Here is a 16,446-nt window from a genome sequence, read left to right as displayed (position 1 = left end):
GCTCTTATAAAGTGTGAAATGATGTTGGATTCTCACATGCATATACACACACACACACACACACACACACACACACACACACACACACACACACACACACACACACTCCAGATCCCATTATCAGAAGGATGCTTTCATCTCTGGAGAGAGACTGCAGCTTGCAGAGTAAAGCCCTTTACATTGCTCCTCTCTCCTAACTCTCTTCACTTCTCATCCTTCTCTCTCTCTGCTCATCCCCCTCTCTCCTAAACCCGCTGGATGAGTAGTGCTTCAGTCTGAACTCCTCGCCCCCCTCCACTCACTGTGGAACAATCATGTCCTCTCTCTTTCTCTGTCTCATCTTCTCTCTTTCTTTGTGTCTCACTTTTATGTTCCCTAATTCTCTCTATTACTGTGTCATTAGAGTGTAATGAACCTTCTGTCAAAATAATATAGTATTTCTTCGTCTCCCTATCGCTCTCTCTCTCCCTCCTTCCTTTTCCTTCTACTGTTCTCTGTACTTGACCCTCTACTTAATTTTCTGTTTCTTTTCTGTACATTATTTAAAACCGTACACAGAGAGAGCGAGAGAGATATTCCAGAATGTTCTCAATACTGACACAGACAGTGTTTGACTAGCCTGGAAATGGCAGCAAATTGAATTTTCTGGGGAATATTTCATAGGCTTCCTCTCCTCCCTCTGGACAGATAATTCAATATGTGTACAACGGGAGAGTGGCGTACCTTTGTCAACAAATTGCATTAGGCGACATTAGTGCCGCTATCTAAGAACTGTCAGGGAGGAGGTGATGGATTTAAATTGGAATGTGTGAAATTGAAAGTGTCAACGGGAGAGCTGAGAGGAGAGAGACTGTGTGTGTGTGTGTGTGTGTGTGTGTGTGTGTGTGTGTGTGTGTGTGTGTGTGTGTGTGTGTGTGTGTGTGTGTGTGTGTGTGTGTGTGTGTGTGCGTGTGCACGCACGCATGCATCTCTTGCAGACCCTCAGAGGGAAAATGTGATTTTATTTTGACAGAAGGTTCATTATTTCAGGGATATTGTTTTAGTGCATTTAAAGGCTATTTCCATTTATTCATGACCTGATTACTGTACTCTGCTGTTGTATTGAGAAAATGGCTATGCTCTAACACACAAGCCAGGAAAAGAAAGCCAGTGGTGTGTGTAAACGTGTGTTTACATAGCTTCTTAGTGGCCACATCTGTTCATTTGAGCTGAATGTCCAACATTACCTCAAGGGAGACTTGCCTACCTCATCTGCCTCTCCATGAAGAAAGACTCCACTACCCATGACTCTCTGTGTTTTGTAGTGTAAGCTGGAGTTCCAGGCGTGCACATCAGGGAAGAGCATCGCTCTGAAGTGTGAGGGACCGTGCCCATGTCTGCCTGGTCAGGAACTGGTCAAACCACACAGAGACAAGACAGAGAAGACCGGTGAGTAACCTTTAACCCTAAACCTGTCAGTCTGTCAATGAGTCTGTCAGTATAAGTCAGTCAGTCATTGTGTAGGTGGCTTTTTTAATTGGCAAAATAAAGAAGTGCTTCGGTTGCACACACAGGCACGTGCACACACACACGCACACACCAGTTAAAGTACACGCAACCTTTTGTCCCAGCGTAGCATCTTGATCTAGTGAAATAAGCGCTGGTATTATGACAGCACATGCTGCCTCTGTCTGGCCCTGTTTGGTTTAAAGATGCCTGTTTCCATACATCACATTACTAACACACTGTAACTATGCTATCAACGCTCATACTCCACATAATTCACTCTCTTTAGTATGAGATTTGCAGCCATAGCGGTGAAAATACAACTATTGATATCCTGCTGACATTGTGAAGCCAGTGTTGCAGCTGTACTTCAGGTACTCAACGCATGATGCATTTCAATACAGGTTAGGACAGAGTACAAGCGGTTGTATTGCGTGTTGGATTAAGCGCATTGTGTGTGAATTTTGCATCGGCACTAATGGAATTTTAAACCTGCATAGATGAGCTCTACCCTTCTAGATGTGATATAATGGTATGTTTTAAATAAATCCATGCGACTAAAGCTATTAGGAGAAACACGGCCTGTCATTATGAAAAAGAGACCAAATGTGTTCATTATGAATTGATTCATAAGCTGTCAGTGAGTTTCCTCGTGATCAAATACAGCCCTGAGAAGATCTTTTAATCAGAAAGTGGTGGTGATGTGTGTGCCTGAGCAGGGTTAATCTGAATGCATCACAGAGACGGTGGCAATCAAGTTAATGCAGTCACATATATGCGGACACACACACTGGAATGTAAAACAAGCAAAAAAACTCCTTGTGGTTTAAGGAGTTTCCATCTCTTTCCCACCTCCTTTCCCATCTCTCTCTCTCTCTCTCTCTCTCTCTCCCATCTCTCTCTCTCCCATCTCTCTCTCTCTCTCTCTCTCTCTCTCTCTCTCTCTCTCTCTCTCTCTCTCTCTCTCTCTCTCTCTCTCTCTCTCTCTCTCTCTCTCTCTCTCGACAGTATAGCAGTATGGAGGGTGAGGGAGTGAGTGTGTGTTAAGACAGTATAGCAGTATGGATTGTGAGGGAGTGAGTGTGTGTGTGTGTGTTAAGACAGTATAGCAGTATGGAGGGTGAGGGAGTGAGTGTGTGTTAAGACAGTATAGCAGTTTGGAGGGTGAGTGTGTGTTAAGCCAGTATAGCAGTATGGAGGGTGAGGGAGTGTTAAGACTGTATAGCAGTATGGAGGGTGAGGGAGTGAGTGTGTGTTAAGACAGTATAGCAGTATGGAGGGCGAGGGAGTGAGTGTGTGTTAAGACAGGATAGCAGTATGGAGGGTGAGGGAGTGAGTGTGTGTTAAGACAGGATAGCAGTATGGAGGGTGAGGGAGGGAGTGAGTGTGTGTTAAGACAGGATAGCAGTATGGAGGGTGAGGGAGTGAGTTTGTGTGTGTTAAGGCAGGATAGCAGTATGGAGGGTGAGGGAGTGTTAAGACAGGATAGCAGTATGGAGGGTGAGGGAGTGAGTGTGTGTGTGTTAAGGCAGGATAGCAGTATGGAGGGTGAGGGAGTGTTAAGACAGGATAGCAGTATGGAGGGTGAGGGAGTGAGTGAGTGTGTGTGTGTTAAGACAGGATAGCAGTATGGAGGGTGAGGGAGTGTTAAGACTGTATAGCAGTATGGAGGGTGATTGAGTGAGTGTGTGTTAAGACATAGTGGTGCTCTCCATCATAAGCAGGAGATTACAGTGAGGGAGGGAATGAGAGCTGTTGCTTTATATTCCTCCCTCCCTCCCAATCTCCTACTTATGACGGAGAGCACATCCCCTTTCCATCTCTTTATGTATATAACTATACAAACAGGTAAACACCAACATAATAGCCAGAAAAGCTTCAATGCGCCTTGGCATAGATCCTACAAGTGTCTGGAACACTATTGGAGGTGTGCGACGCCATTCTTCTACGAGAAATTCCATAATTTGATGTTTTGTTGATGGTGGTGGAAACCGCTATCTCAGGCTCCACTCCAGAATCTCCCATAAGTGTTCAGTGTTCAATTGGGTTGAGATTTGGTGACTGAGACACACACCACACACACCACCTTTAAATCCCCTATGCTCCTTTGAGACCCCTCTTTCATAGTCACTGAGCTCTCTTCTTAGCCATTGTAGCCAAAATAATGGGCAACTGGGCATTTTTATACATGATCCTAAGTATGATTTAAGTATGATTTGTTTTTGTATAGCCATGTTTTGTAATGTATCCACACCCATAGTGCATCATGTACGTAATGATCTTGTGGGGTGAAAGGAATATATTTGGGGATGGGATCGCTCTGTTGGAGCAAAATATCGTCAATAAAGGTGGTAAATTGGGAGAATAGAGCAAGATGGGCAGGGACACTGCTGTCCTTGCTTCGGGGGGAAGCTTGTTCCACCATCGGGGTGCCAGGACAGAGAAGAGCTTTGACTAGGCTCTTCCTTGTCCTGTCGAGGTGGAAGGGCCAAGAGACCAGAGGTGGCAGAACGGAGGACTCTGGATGGGCTGTAGGGTTTGAACATAGCCTGAAGGTTGGGAGGGGCAGTTCCTCTTGCTGCTTCTTAGGCAAGTACCATGGTCTTGTAGTGGATGTGAGCTTTGACTGGAAGCCAGTGGAGTGTGGGGAGGAGCAGGGTGACATGGAAGAACTTGGGAAGGTTGAACTCCAGGCGGGCTGCGGCGTTCTGGATAAGTTGCAGGGGTTTGATGGCACAAGCGGGGAGCCCAACTGGCAGCGAATTGCAGTAGTCCAGACGGGAGATTAGGACCTGCGCCTCTTCCTGTGTGAGGATTTTGTAGAGCATGAACCTACAGGAGCGAGTCACTACTTTGATGTTTGCAGAGAATGACAGGGTGTAGTCCAGGGTCACGTCAAGGTTCTTTCCACTCTGGGATGGGGACACCATGGAGTTGTCAACCGTGAATGAGAGATCTTGGAGCGAGCAGGCCTTACACGGGAAGAAGAGCAGCTCCATCTTGTCTAGGTTGAGCTTGAGGTGGTGGGTTGACATCCACGCTGAGATATCTGCCTGGGACGCGGAGATGTTTGTCAACACCTGGGTGTCAGAAGTGGGGAAGGAGAAAAGTAGTTGAGTGTCAGCCGCAAAGCAATGATAGGAGAGACCATGTGAGGATATGACAGAGCTGAGTGAACAGGTTATATAGAGAGAAGTGGAGAAGGCCTAGAACCAAGCTCTGGGGGACACCAGTAGTGAGAGCACGTGGTCAGACACAGATACTATCAACGTCACCTGGTAGGAGCGGCCTGCCAGTTAGGATGCAATCCAAGCGTGTGCCGAGCCTGAGACGCCCGGCCCTGAGAGGTTGGAGAGGAGGATCTGATGGTTCACGATGCCGAAGACAGAGGATAGATCTAGGAGAGTGAGAATAAAGGAGAGCGAGTCAGCTTTGGCAGTGAGAAGGGCTTCCGTGACACAGCAGAGCAGTCTCTGTTGAGTGACTCATCTCGAGTCAAGAAGTTCATTCTGAGAGAGATAACAAGAGCGTTGGTCAGAGACAGCACACTCAAGTGTTTTGGAAAAAAAGAAAGAAAGAAAGTATACCATTCTATAGCTTTTTCACGTCAGAGGAGTCAAGTGTTGGTTTCTTGAGGAGGGGAGCGACTGTGATCATTTTGAAGTCAGAGGGGAAGCAGCCAGTGGTACGGGGTGAGTTGATGAGGGAGGTGAGGAATGGGAGAAGGTCTCCAGAGATGGTCTGGAGAAGGGAAAAGAGGATGGGGTCGAGCGGGCAGGTTGTCGGGCAGCAGGGCATCACTAGTTTCAGGATTTCATCTGGAGAAAGAAGGGAGAAAGAGGTCAAGACAGGCTAGTTACAGTGGTTCTTCCTTTAAAAGTTGCGTCATACTGCAGTACACCTTGCGGGCTGCCGAAGAATTCTATGGCACGTTATTTAAGTGTCAGCCATTGTTGTTATTAATGCTAGTTAGTGCTAGTTTGACCAACAGAGGGCATATTTGAGAAGCATTTGACCGTTTTTAATATTGGCTGTACTGGAGAATTTAAAACCTTTTTTGTAAGAACATAGTATATGGAATTGATTTTAAGAAATGTAGCTTAATTAATGAGATTAATATAATGGTGTTTCTATTCCAAGAAAAAACAAAAAACAGGAAAATATGGCTCTGTACAACGTGACCGGTCGGGAGTAGGCTACTAAGAGCAAAAATAATCCTAACATTTCCACACCCTGATTGTAGTCTAACCAATACCCAAACGGAGATTCAGTGAAAATAAAAATGTTGTTGATTTATCATGACCAGTCCCCATGCTTGTCTCGGAGCAGCGTGACGGTGCTGGAATAGTTGACCACATTCGGGTAGGCTATTGCTTCAACTCCTATTATAACAATGGGATGACTTTGGGTGTTCCAGTAAGCAATAATGTGTTGCCTTTATTAGCCTAATTTATTCTGAAAAATTCATACGTAACTCTGCCAAGCCAACAAGCAAAAATGAACTGGTGAAGGCCATCAAGACGTTTTGGCTTGAGAAATTGACGATACAACAATGCAACAAATGCATTGATCATTTCAGCAAGGTTTTACTCGTGGTCGTGGAGCTGGGGGGAAGTAGAACTAAAATGTAGTTGAAATAAACATCTGCATTTTGATTATTTTTTCTCGTTATTTTATTAAGGATATGCCCCTTTTTTTCAAATGTTCTCCTAAAATGACATACTCAAATCTAACAAGGATATGCATATTCTTGGTCCCATTTGAAAGAAAACACTTTGTACGTTGTGGAAATGTGAAAGGAATGTAGGAGAATATAACAGAATAGATCTGGTAAAAGATAATACAAAGAAAAAAACAACCGTTCTTTTGTATTTTTTTGTACTATCATCTTTGAAATGCAAGAGAAAGGCCATAATATATTATTCCAGCCCAGATGCAATTTAGATGTTGTCCACTAGATGGCAGCAGTGTATGTGCAAAGGTTTAGACTGATACAATGAACCATTGCATTTCTGTTTTAAAAAATTGTATCAAGACTGCCCAAATGTTCCTAATATGTTTATTAATAGCTTTTCATGTTCAAAATTACGCACTCTCCTCAAACAATAGCATGGTATTTTTTCACTGTAATAGCGACTGTAAATTGGACAGTGCAGTTAGATTAACAAGAATTTAAGCTTTGTGCCAATATCAGATATGTCTATGTCCTGGGAAATGTTCTTGTTATTTACAACCTCATGCTAATCGCATTAGCCTACATTAACTCAACTCAACTAGCTCAACTCTTCCCGTGGAAGAGACACCGATCCCGAAGAGGTTTAAATACTCAAAAGTTTGACATTTCTAACTCAAAACCTTATGCAACCGCTGAACAAAGCACACAGTATACTGTACAGTATCTGTTCATCAACATCTTTATGCTTCCGTTAAGCATCAAATACATTACAAATTGGGGGGATTTTCACACATACAGGAGCCGGGCTATTAAGAGTCTATTGTCCTGCTAATAGTCCATCATGGGTGGATGGCTTCTTTTGTATTCCAATGTATTGAATGAATGTATTAATTACAGTCATTTACCATTCTCATTCTCGTAGTGGAAATGTTGTTTGCTGAGTTCACAATCTCATTTTCAAGTCCTTGTTTAAAAAATAACGATATTTTGGAGATTATTCCGTTTTCAAATAACTGAAAGTGAGCGGTTGTAATCTGAATAAAGGGAGAAAGGCCGTTCTTGAACATGGGGTGAGACAATAGGCCCTTTTAATTTTGTCTGGCTTGCCATTCCAAATAAAATGGAATATTTTTTGCTCATATAATTTAAACAGGTGAAGGCAAAACCATAAGCAAATAATTAAACTGATATGACTAAAGAGGTAATCGGGGGGATTTTTCCAGGTATAGACAGGTATTTTCATCAAGGACCCGTTGTTTGCAGAGACCACAAACAGGAGGTGGAGTTCCCGAGCTCACAGGTGTGCCTGACATGGGTTGTGACTCCATCCCGTTCCTTGCCCTCTTCAACGTGTCATTCTCCGCCTGACTCTCCGCCAATGACGTGACTCTCCGCCAATAATTACATTTAGGGGATTGGAGGATTCTAAATGAATATCTAAGGTTTATTTTTTCGTTAGGGCAAATCTGGTATGTGAGAATATCTAAGGGGATTTTATGTCATTATAATGCAGGGTTAATAATAATAATAATAATCGCTTTGTGAATAAGGATGCATTATGAAAGGAAAAGGACATGTGCAAGAGACAGTGGTAATATTTTTTCCTTTTAGAGACTGTAATACATGGCACTAACCCTGACTCACGTTTCTTAGGTGTTCATAGGTCTAGGTCCATTTATTGCTGGTGTTTTTTTTGTTTTTTTTTTACAAACAATGCTTGTTTTAGTTAAACGCTCTTCACAGACCGTGCTTATTTGAGACGAAAACTAGCGATCAGTTGTGGAGTTGTGACTTTTTATAATCACTTATATTTTCAGTCCATTAAAGTTTGGCCATGTCACTTGACTGCTACTGTACCTTTTAAATCTACCTTTCCAATTCTTTTGAGAGTTTGGGATTTACAAATGTGCGCTTTTCATGTCATTTTTTGTTAAGGCAAATCTGCTCTGTGAGAATATCTACGGGCCTTTTATAGAATTATAATGCAGGGTTAATAATCATAATAATAATAATAATAATCGTTGGGTAACAGATCGGCTCTTGGAACTCATTAAGAGGCGGCTTCTATCTTCAATATGCTTTGTTATCCAAATGTTTAAAGTGTGTGTGGGCGACGGAGATGGTGCAGTTCGAGGTCATTCAAAACATTTCTTTACTAAAGACGATCAGAAAGATTGTTGGTACTTATTTATTTTGGTCCGAAGCCATGAATGAGTGAGTCACTCAGCTTTATGTACAGTAGGTGCCGAGGCTATATGACTGCGCCATCAACTTGATTATTTAGCAGACATTACTTGCTGCTTCTTTTAGTCAACACATATCTACAGTTGAAGTCAGACGTTTACATACACTTAGGCTGGAGTCATTAAAACAAGTTTTTCAACTACTCCACAAATTTCTTGTTAACAAACTATAGTTTTGGCAAGTCGTTTAGGACATCTACTTTGTGCATGACACAAGTCATTTTTCCAACAATTGTTTACAGACAGATTATTTAACTGTATCACAATTCCAGTGGGTCAGAAGTTTACATACACTACGTTGACTGTGCCTTTAGCAGCTAGGAAAATTCCAGAAAATGATGTCATGACTTTAGAAGCTTCTGTTAGGCTAATTGACATCATTTGAGTCAATTGGAGGTGTAAATGTGGATGTATTTCAAGGCCTACCTTCAAACTCAGTACCCCTTTCCTTGACATCATAGGAAATAAAAATCAGCCCAGACCTCAGAAATGTATTTGTAGACCTCCACAAGTCTGGTTCATGAATGCCTGAAGGTACCACATTGATCTGTATAAACAATAGTGCGCAAGTATAAACGCCATGGGACCCCGCAGCCATCATTCTGCTCAGGAAGGAGACGCGTCCTGTCTCCTAGAGATGAACGTACTTTGTTGCGAAAAGTGCAAATCAATCCCAGAACAACAGCAAAGGACCATGTGAAGATGCTGGAGGAAACAGGTACAAAAGTATCTATATCAGTAAAACGAGTCCTATATCGACATAACCTGAAAGGCCGCTCAGCAAGGAAGAAGCCACTGCTCCAAAACCGCCATAAAAAGCCAGACTATGGTTTGCAACTGCACATGGGGACAAAGATCACACTTTTTGGAGAAATGTCCTCTGTTCTGATGAAACAAAATAGAACTGTTTGTCCATAATGACCATCGTTATGTTTGGAGGAAAAAGGAGGAGGCTTGCAAGCCGAAGAACACCATCCCAACCATGAAGCACGGGGGTGGCAGTATCATGTTTTGGGGGTGCTTTGCTGCAGGAGGGACTGGTGCACTTCACAAAATAGATGGGATCATGAGGTAGGAAAATTATGTGTGTATATTGAAGCAACGTCGGTCAGGAAGTTAAAGCTTGGTCGCAAATGGGTCTTCCAAATGGACAATGACCCCAAGCATACTTCCAAAGTTGTGGCAAATGGCTTAAGGACAACAAAGTTAAGGTATTGGAGTGGCCATCACAAAGCCCTGACCTCAATCCTATAGAAAATTTGTGGGCAGAACTGAAAAAGCGTGTGCGAGCAAGGAGGCCTACAAACCTGACTCAGTTACACCATCTCTGTCATGAGGAATAGGCCAAAATTCACCCAACTTATTGTGGGGAGCTTGTGGAAGGCTAACCAAAACATTTGACCCAAGTTAAACAATTAAAGGCAATGCTACCAAATACTAATTGAGTGTATGTAAACTTCTGACCCACTGGGAATGTGATGAAAGAAATAAAAGCTTAAATAAATAATTCTCTCTACTATAACTCTGACATGTCTAATTCTTAAAATAAAGTGGGGATCCTAACTGACCTAAGACAGGGAATTTTTACTAGGATTAAATGTTAGGAATTGTGAAAAACTGTGTTTAAATGTATTTGGCTAAGGTGTATGTAAACTTCTGACTTCAACTGTACCTTAAGGGGAGGGGAGGGGGGGGGGGGTGGAAGCTTGACATTTTGAGTGATAGAAAGTGGCTTTAGCAGTGGATGCAGAGGAGGAGAAGGTAGACAGGAGGGAGTGAAAGGATGTTCGGTCCTCCGTTTTCATACAGTGGTTCCTCCTTTAAAAGTTGTGTCATACTGCAGCACACCTTGTGGGCTGCTGCAGCATTCTGTGGCAAGTTATTTAATTGTCAGACATTTTTTTTTTAACGTTAATGCAAGTTAGTGGTAGTTTAACCACCAGAGGGCAACTTTGAGAAGCATGTGATAGTCTCCCATATTGGCATTACTAGAGAATTTAAAACGTTTTTTTTGTGATAACATAGTACATGGGATTGAGTTTAAGAAATTTGGCTGAATAAATTTGATGAATATTATGGTGTTTCTATTCTGAGATAAATGAAACCCTCTGGGTTTTTGTTAGGATGGAATGGAAAATATTGCACTTTAGAACGTGATGGTCGGTAGTAGGCTACAGCATAAGAGGATTCTAAATGAATATCTAAGGGGCAGAACATTTCCACCTCCTAATTGTAGTGTAACCAATACTCATTTCTCCCATGGTAGGCCTACAGTATATCTAAAAATATTCTCCACCAATGATTATATTTAGAGGATTGGTGGATTCTAAATTAGAAAGGGGCATTTTCAGTTTGGATCTGTGAGAATATCTAAGGGGCTTTTATATAATTATAAATTAATTAATACAAATAATAATAATAATTGCTTTGTTTAAAAAGTGACGATATTTTGGAGATTTAGTTTTTTTTCTCGAAAAACGACAGTGAGTGATTGTAATCTGAATGAAGGCCAAAATGATATTTATGAAGGCCAAAGTATCGCCCTGCGTGTGTTTGAAAGAGCATTTCCCAGTAAGCAACACTGTTTGCCTTCATTAGACAACTTTGTTCCAATATTTCTGTAATTCATTGATATTTATTCCCATAGTAGTTCGTTATGGATCCGTAACTAAATCAACATCTGCATTTTGAAAGAGTATTTTTAGCATTATTTCATTAACGAAAGCATAAAGATGCTGAGGAAGAAATACAGCACTGTACAGTATATGCTTTTATGTTTGGATAATAAAGCATTTAAAGCATTTTGAAAACATAAGCCACCTGCATTTGTTTATTAGGCTACTGTGCAGTCTGACAAGTAAACATAGCCTACAATACATACTGTAGTAAACATGGGAAAGTGCCTAATTCCTTACATAAGGGAGAGCAGGCAATGTCTAGACTTTCTCGGTGACCTCAAGTAAAAAATGCAGGCACGTGGGAGACCGGGGTTCAATTCCCTGACAAGGAGGAAGGAGTAGGCTGTCCTTTAAAATAAGAGTTTGTTCTTAACTGACTTGCCTACTTAAATCAAATTAACACTAAGAGCATAACATTTCTGCACCCTAATCTTTTAATTCTAGTCTAACCAATACCCAATAAAAATCTCATTGACCAGTCCCCATGCTTGTCTCAGAGTAGTGTGAAACGGTGCTGAAATAGTTGTAGGCTTTTGCTTCAAATCCTATTGCTTCTAACTTCAATATGCTCTTTAAATAAATAAATAAAAACCTACACCACTTTTAACAGCGCATTACTCAACACAAGTGAGACTCATGTCGCCTACGTTAGTCCTACAGTATATCGAGGAATATGACGTGACTCTCTGCCAATAATTACATATAAAGGATTGGAGGATATTTCTGTAATTCAGTGATATTTATTCCCATAGTAATTCATTATGGATCCATAACTAAATCAACATCGGCGTTTTGAAAGAGTATTTTTGTCATTATTTTATTCATGAAAGCATAGAGATGCCTGTCACGGATAGCTAGGAGTGGTGGGTGTGGACTCAGGCACAGAGAGCAATGCTTCCAATGCATACATTTATTAAGCTGGGTCTAGCCAACAACCAGGCAAAATGACCAATAAACAGGTATATCCCCAAAACCAGGAAAATAACAGACAGCAAAATACGTATGAGCAAAACAATTCACCACTGACAGTGAGAATAAGCCCGCAGAAAAGCAGGCGGGCCCTGGAAGTTTAGATAGGCCATAATTAACAACAAATAAATAACAGGTGAAAACCATCAAGACAAAACCAACAGAAAAGAAAAAGGAATCGGTGGCAGCTAGTAGACCAGTGACGACGAACGCCGAGCTCAGCCCGAAGAGGGAGAGGAGCCACCTTCGGTGGAAGTCGTGACAATGCCATTATTAGTTATATTGTTTTAGTTTGAACGTGCAGACTGGCACTAAGAACAGAGGGAACTGTTACGGTGCGTGAATGAGGACCCAAAAGCGAATTAACTTAAACAGAGCTTCTTTAATTACCAAACATAGGTAGGCTCAGACGGACCGGCAGATTCCGACAGGACAAGACAAGGTTACAGCAAACATGACGACAGTCTGGTTCAGGCATGAAACACAACAAACAAGAATCCGACAAGGACAGGAGCAGAAACAGAGAGAGATATAGGGACCTAATCAGAGGGAAAAAGGGAACAGGTGGGAAAAGGGGTGACGAGGTGGTTAGGAGGAGACAAGGCACAGCTGAGGGAAAGAGGGGGAGGAAAGGTAACCTAACAACGACCAGCAGAGGGAGACAGGGTGAAGGGAAAGGACAGAGACAAGACACAACATGACAGTACATGACAGTACCCCCCCACTCACCGAGCGCCTCCTGGCGCACTCGAGGAGGAAACCTGGCGGCAACGGAGGAAATCCTCGATCAGCGCACGGTCCAGCACGTCCCGAGAGGGAACCCAACTCCTCTCCTCAGGACCGTACCCCTCCCAATCTACGAGGTACTGGTGACCACGGCCCCGAGGACGCATGTCCAAAATTCTACGGACCCTGTAGATGGGTGCGCCCTCGACAAGGATGGGGGGGGGGGGGGGGGAAGACGAGCGGGGGCGCGAAGGACGGGCTTGATGCAGGAGACATGGAAGACCGGGTGGACGCGACGAAGGTATCGCGGAAGAAGAAGTCGAACTGCGACAGGATTAATGACCCGAGAAATACGGAACGGACCAATGAACCGCGGGGTCAACTTGCGAGAAGCCGTCTTAAGGGGAAGGTTCTGAGTGGAGAGCCAAACTCTCTGACCGCGACAATATCTAGGACTCTTAGTTCTACGCTTATTAGCAGCCCTCACAGTCTGCGTCCTATAACGGCAAAGTGCAGACCTGACCCTCTTCCAGGTGCGCTCGCAACGTTGGACAAAAGCCTGAGCGGAGGGGACGCTGGACTCGGCGAACTGAGATGAGAACAGCGGAGGCTGGTACCCGAGGCTACTCTGAAAAGGAGATAGCCCGGTCGCAGACGAAGGAAGCGAGTTGTGGGCGTATTCTGCCCAGGGGAGCTGTTCTGACCAAGACGCAGGGTTGCGAAAAGAAAGACTGCGTAAGATGCGACCAATAGTCTGATTGGCCCGTTCTGCTTGACCGTTAGACTGGGGGTGAAAGCCGGAAGAGAGACTGACGGAAGCCCCAATCAAACGGCAAAACTCCCTCCAAAATTGAGACGTGAATTGCGGACCTCTGTCCGAAACGACGTCTGACGGAAGGCCATGAATTCTGAAAACATTCTCGATGATGATTTGTGCCGTCTCTTTAGCAGAAGGAAGCTTAGCAAGGGGAATGAAATGAGCCGCCTTAGAGAACCTATCGACAACCGTAAGAATAACAGTCTTCCCCGCTGACGAAGGCAGTCCGGTGACAAAATCTAAGGCGATGTGAGACCACGGTCGAGAGGGAATAGGAAGCGGCCTGAGACGGCCGGCAGGAGGAGAGTTACCGGACTTAGTCTGCGCGCAGACCGAACAAGCAGCCACGAAACGACGCGTGTCATGCTCCCGGGTGGGCCACCAAAAACGCTGGCGAATGGAAGCAAGCGTACCCCGAACGCCAGGGTGGCCGGCTAACTTGGCAGAGTGAGCCCACTGAAGAACGGCCAGACGAGTAGGAACGGGAACGAAAAGAAGGTTCCTAGGACAAGTGCGCGGTGACGGAGTGTGAGTGAGCGCTTGCTTTACCTGCCTCTCAATTCCCCAGACAGTCAACCCGACAACACGCCCCTCAGGGAGAATCCCCTCGGGGTCAGTGGAGGCTACTGAAGAACTGAAGAGACGAGACAAAGCATCAGGCTTGGTGTTCTTAGAGCCCGGACGATAAGAAATCACGAACTCGAAACGAGCGAAAAACAGCGCCCAACGCGCCTGACGCGCATTAAGTCGTTTGGCAGAACGGATGTACTCAAGGTTCCTATGGTCAGTCCAAACGACAAAAGGAACGGTCGCCCCCTCCAACCACTGTCGCCATTCGCCTAGGGCTAACCGGATGGCGAGCAGTTCGCGGTTACCCACATCATAGTTACGTTCCGACGGCGACAGGCGATGAGAAAAATACGCGCATGGGTGGACCTTGTCGTCAGAGAGGGAGCGCTGAGAAAGAATGGCTCCCACGCCCACCTCTGACGCGTCAACCTCGACAACGAACTGTCTAGAGACGTCAGGTGTAACAAGGATAGGAGCGGATGTAAAACGATTCTTGAGGAGATCAAAAGCTCCCTGGGCGGAAACGGACCACTTAAAGCACGTCTTGACAGAAGTAAGGGCTGTGAGAGGAGCTGCCACCTGACCGAAATTACGGATGAAACGACGATAGAAGTTCGCGAAGCCGAGAAAGCGCTGCAGCTCGACGCGTGACTTAGGGACGGGCCAATCAATGACAGCTTGGACCTTAGCGGGATCCATCTTAATGCCTTCAGCGGAAATAACAGAACCGAGAAATGTGACGGAGGAGGCATGAAAAGTGCACTTCTCAGCCTTCACAAAAAGACAATTCTCTAAAAGGCGCTGGAGGACACGTCGAACGTGCTGAACATGAATCTGGAGTGACGGTGAAAAAATCAGGATATCGTCAAGGTAAACGAAAACAAAGATGTTCAGCATGTCTCTCAGGACATCATTGACTAATGCCTGAAAGACAGCTGGAGCGTTAGCGAGGCCGAAAGGAAGAACCCGGTATTCAAAGTGCCCTAACGGAGTGTTAAACGCCGTCTTCCACTCGTCCCCCTCCCTGATGCGCACGAGATGGTAAGCGTTACGAAGGTCCAACTTAGTGAAAAACCTGGCTCCCTGCAGGATCTCGAAGGCTGAAGACATAAGAGGAAGCGGATAACGATTCTTCACTGTTATGTCATTCAGCCCTCGATAATCTATGCAGGGTCGCAGAGACCCGTCCTTCTTCTTGACAAAAAAAAACCCCGCTCCGGCGGGAGAGGAGGAGGGGACTATGGTACCGGCGTCAAGAGCTACAGACAAATAATCTTCGAGAGCCTTACGTTCGGGAGCCGACAGAGAGTATAGTCTACCCCGGGGGGGGGTGGTTCCCGGAAGGAGATCAATACTACAATCATACGACCGGTGTGGAGGAAGAGAGGTGGCCCTGGACCGACTGAACACCGTGCGCAGATCGTGATATTCCTCCGGCACCCCTGTCAAATCACCAGGCTCCTCCTGTGAAGAAGAGACAGAGGAAACAGGAGGGATAGCAGACATTAAACATTTCACATGACAAGAGACGTTCCAGGAGAGGATAGAATTACTAGACCAATTAATGGAAGGATTATGACAAACTAGCCAGGGATGGCCCAAAACAACAGGTGTAAAAGGTGAACGAAAAATTAAAAAAGAAATGGTTTCACTATGATTACCAGAAACAGTGAGGGTTAAAGGTAGCGTCTCACGCTGAATCCTGGGGAGAGGACTACCATCCAGGGCGAACAAGGCCGTGGGCTCCTTTAACTGTCTGAGAGGAATGTCATGTTCCCGAGCCCAGGTCTCGTCCATAAAACAGCCCTCCGCCCCAGAGTCTATTAAGGCACTGCAGGAAGCTGACGAACCGGTCCAGCGTAGATGGACCGACAAGGTAGTGCAGGATCTTGAAGGAGAGACAGGAGTAGTAGCGCTCACCAGTAGCCCTCCGCTTACTGATGAGCTCTGGCCTTTTACTGGACATGAAGTGACAAAATGACCAGCGGAACCGCAATAGAGACAGAGGCGGTTGGTGATTCTCCGTTCCCTCTCCTTAGTCGAGATGCGGATACCTCCCAGCTGCATGGGCTCAGCACCCGAGCCGGCAGAGGAAGATGGTAGTGATGCGGAGAGGGGGGCAACGGAGAACGCGAGCTCCTTTCCACGAGCTCGGTGACGAAGATCAACCCGTCGCTCAATGCGAATAGCGAGTTCAATCAAGGAATCCACGCTGGAAGGAACCTCCCGGGAGAGAATCTCATCCTTTACCTCTGCGCGGAGACCCTCCAGAAAACGAGCGAG

At 44.7% G+C, this 16,446-nt stretch overlaps 1 protein-coding gene across 2 annotated transcripts in view; it reads left to right on the top strand.

The window, feature by feature from the left end:
• Positions 1 to 16,446, top strand: part of LOC110487720 (testican-1) — a 276,877-nt gene that overhangs the window by 215,801 nt on the left and 44,630 nt on the right. For both annotated transcript variants that reach the window (XM_036942848.1, XM_036942847.1), the window contains one exon: positions 1,305 to 1,428. In XM_036942848.1, coding sequence (XP_036798743.1) covers positions 1,305 to 1,428 — 124 coding nt within the window. The remainder of the gene's footprint in view (positions 1 to 1,304; positions 1,429 to 16,446) is intronic.

This window comes from Oncorhynchus mykiss, chromosome 14 (genome assembly GCF_013265735.2).
Source record: "Oncorhynchus mykiss isolate Arlee chromosome 14, USDA_OmykA_1.1, whole genome shotgun sequence".
Classification (NCBI taxonomy): domain Eukaryota; kingdom Metazoa; phylum Chordata; class Actinopteri; order Salmoniformes; family Salmonidae; genus Oncorhynchus; species Oncorhynchus mykiss.
Note: the sequence above shows the minus strand (reverse complement) of the source record. Positions and strands in the feature narration are given on the sequence as shown.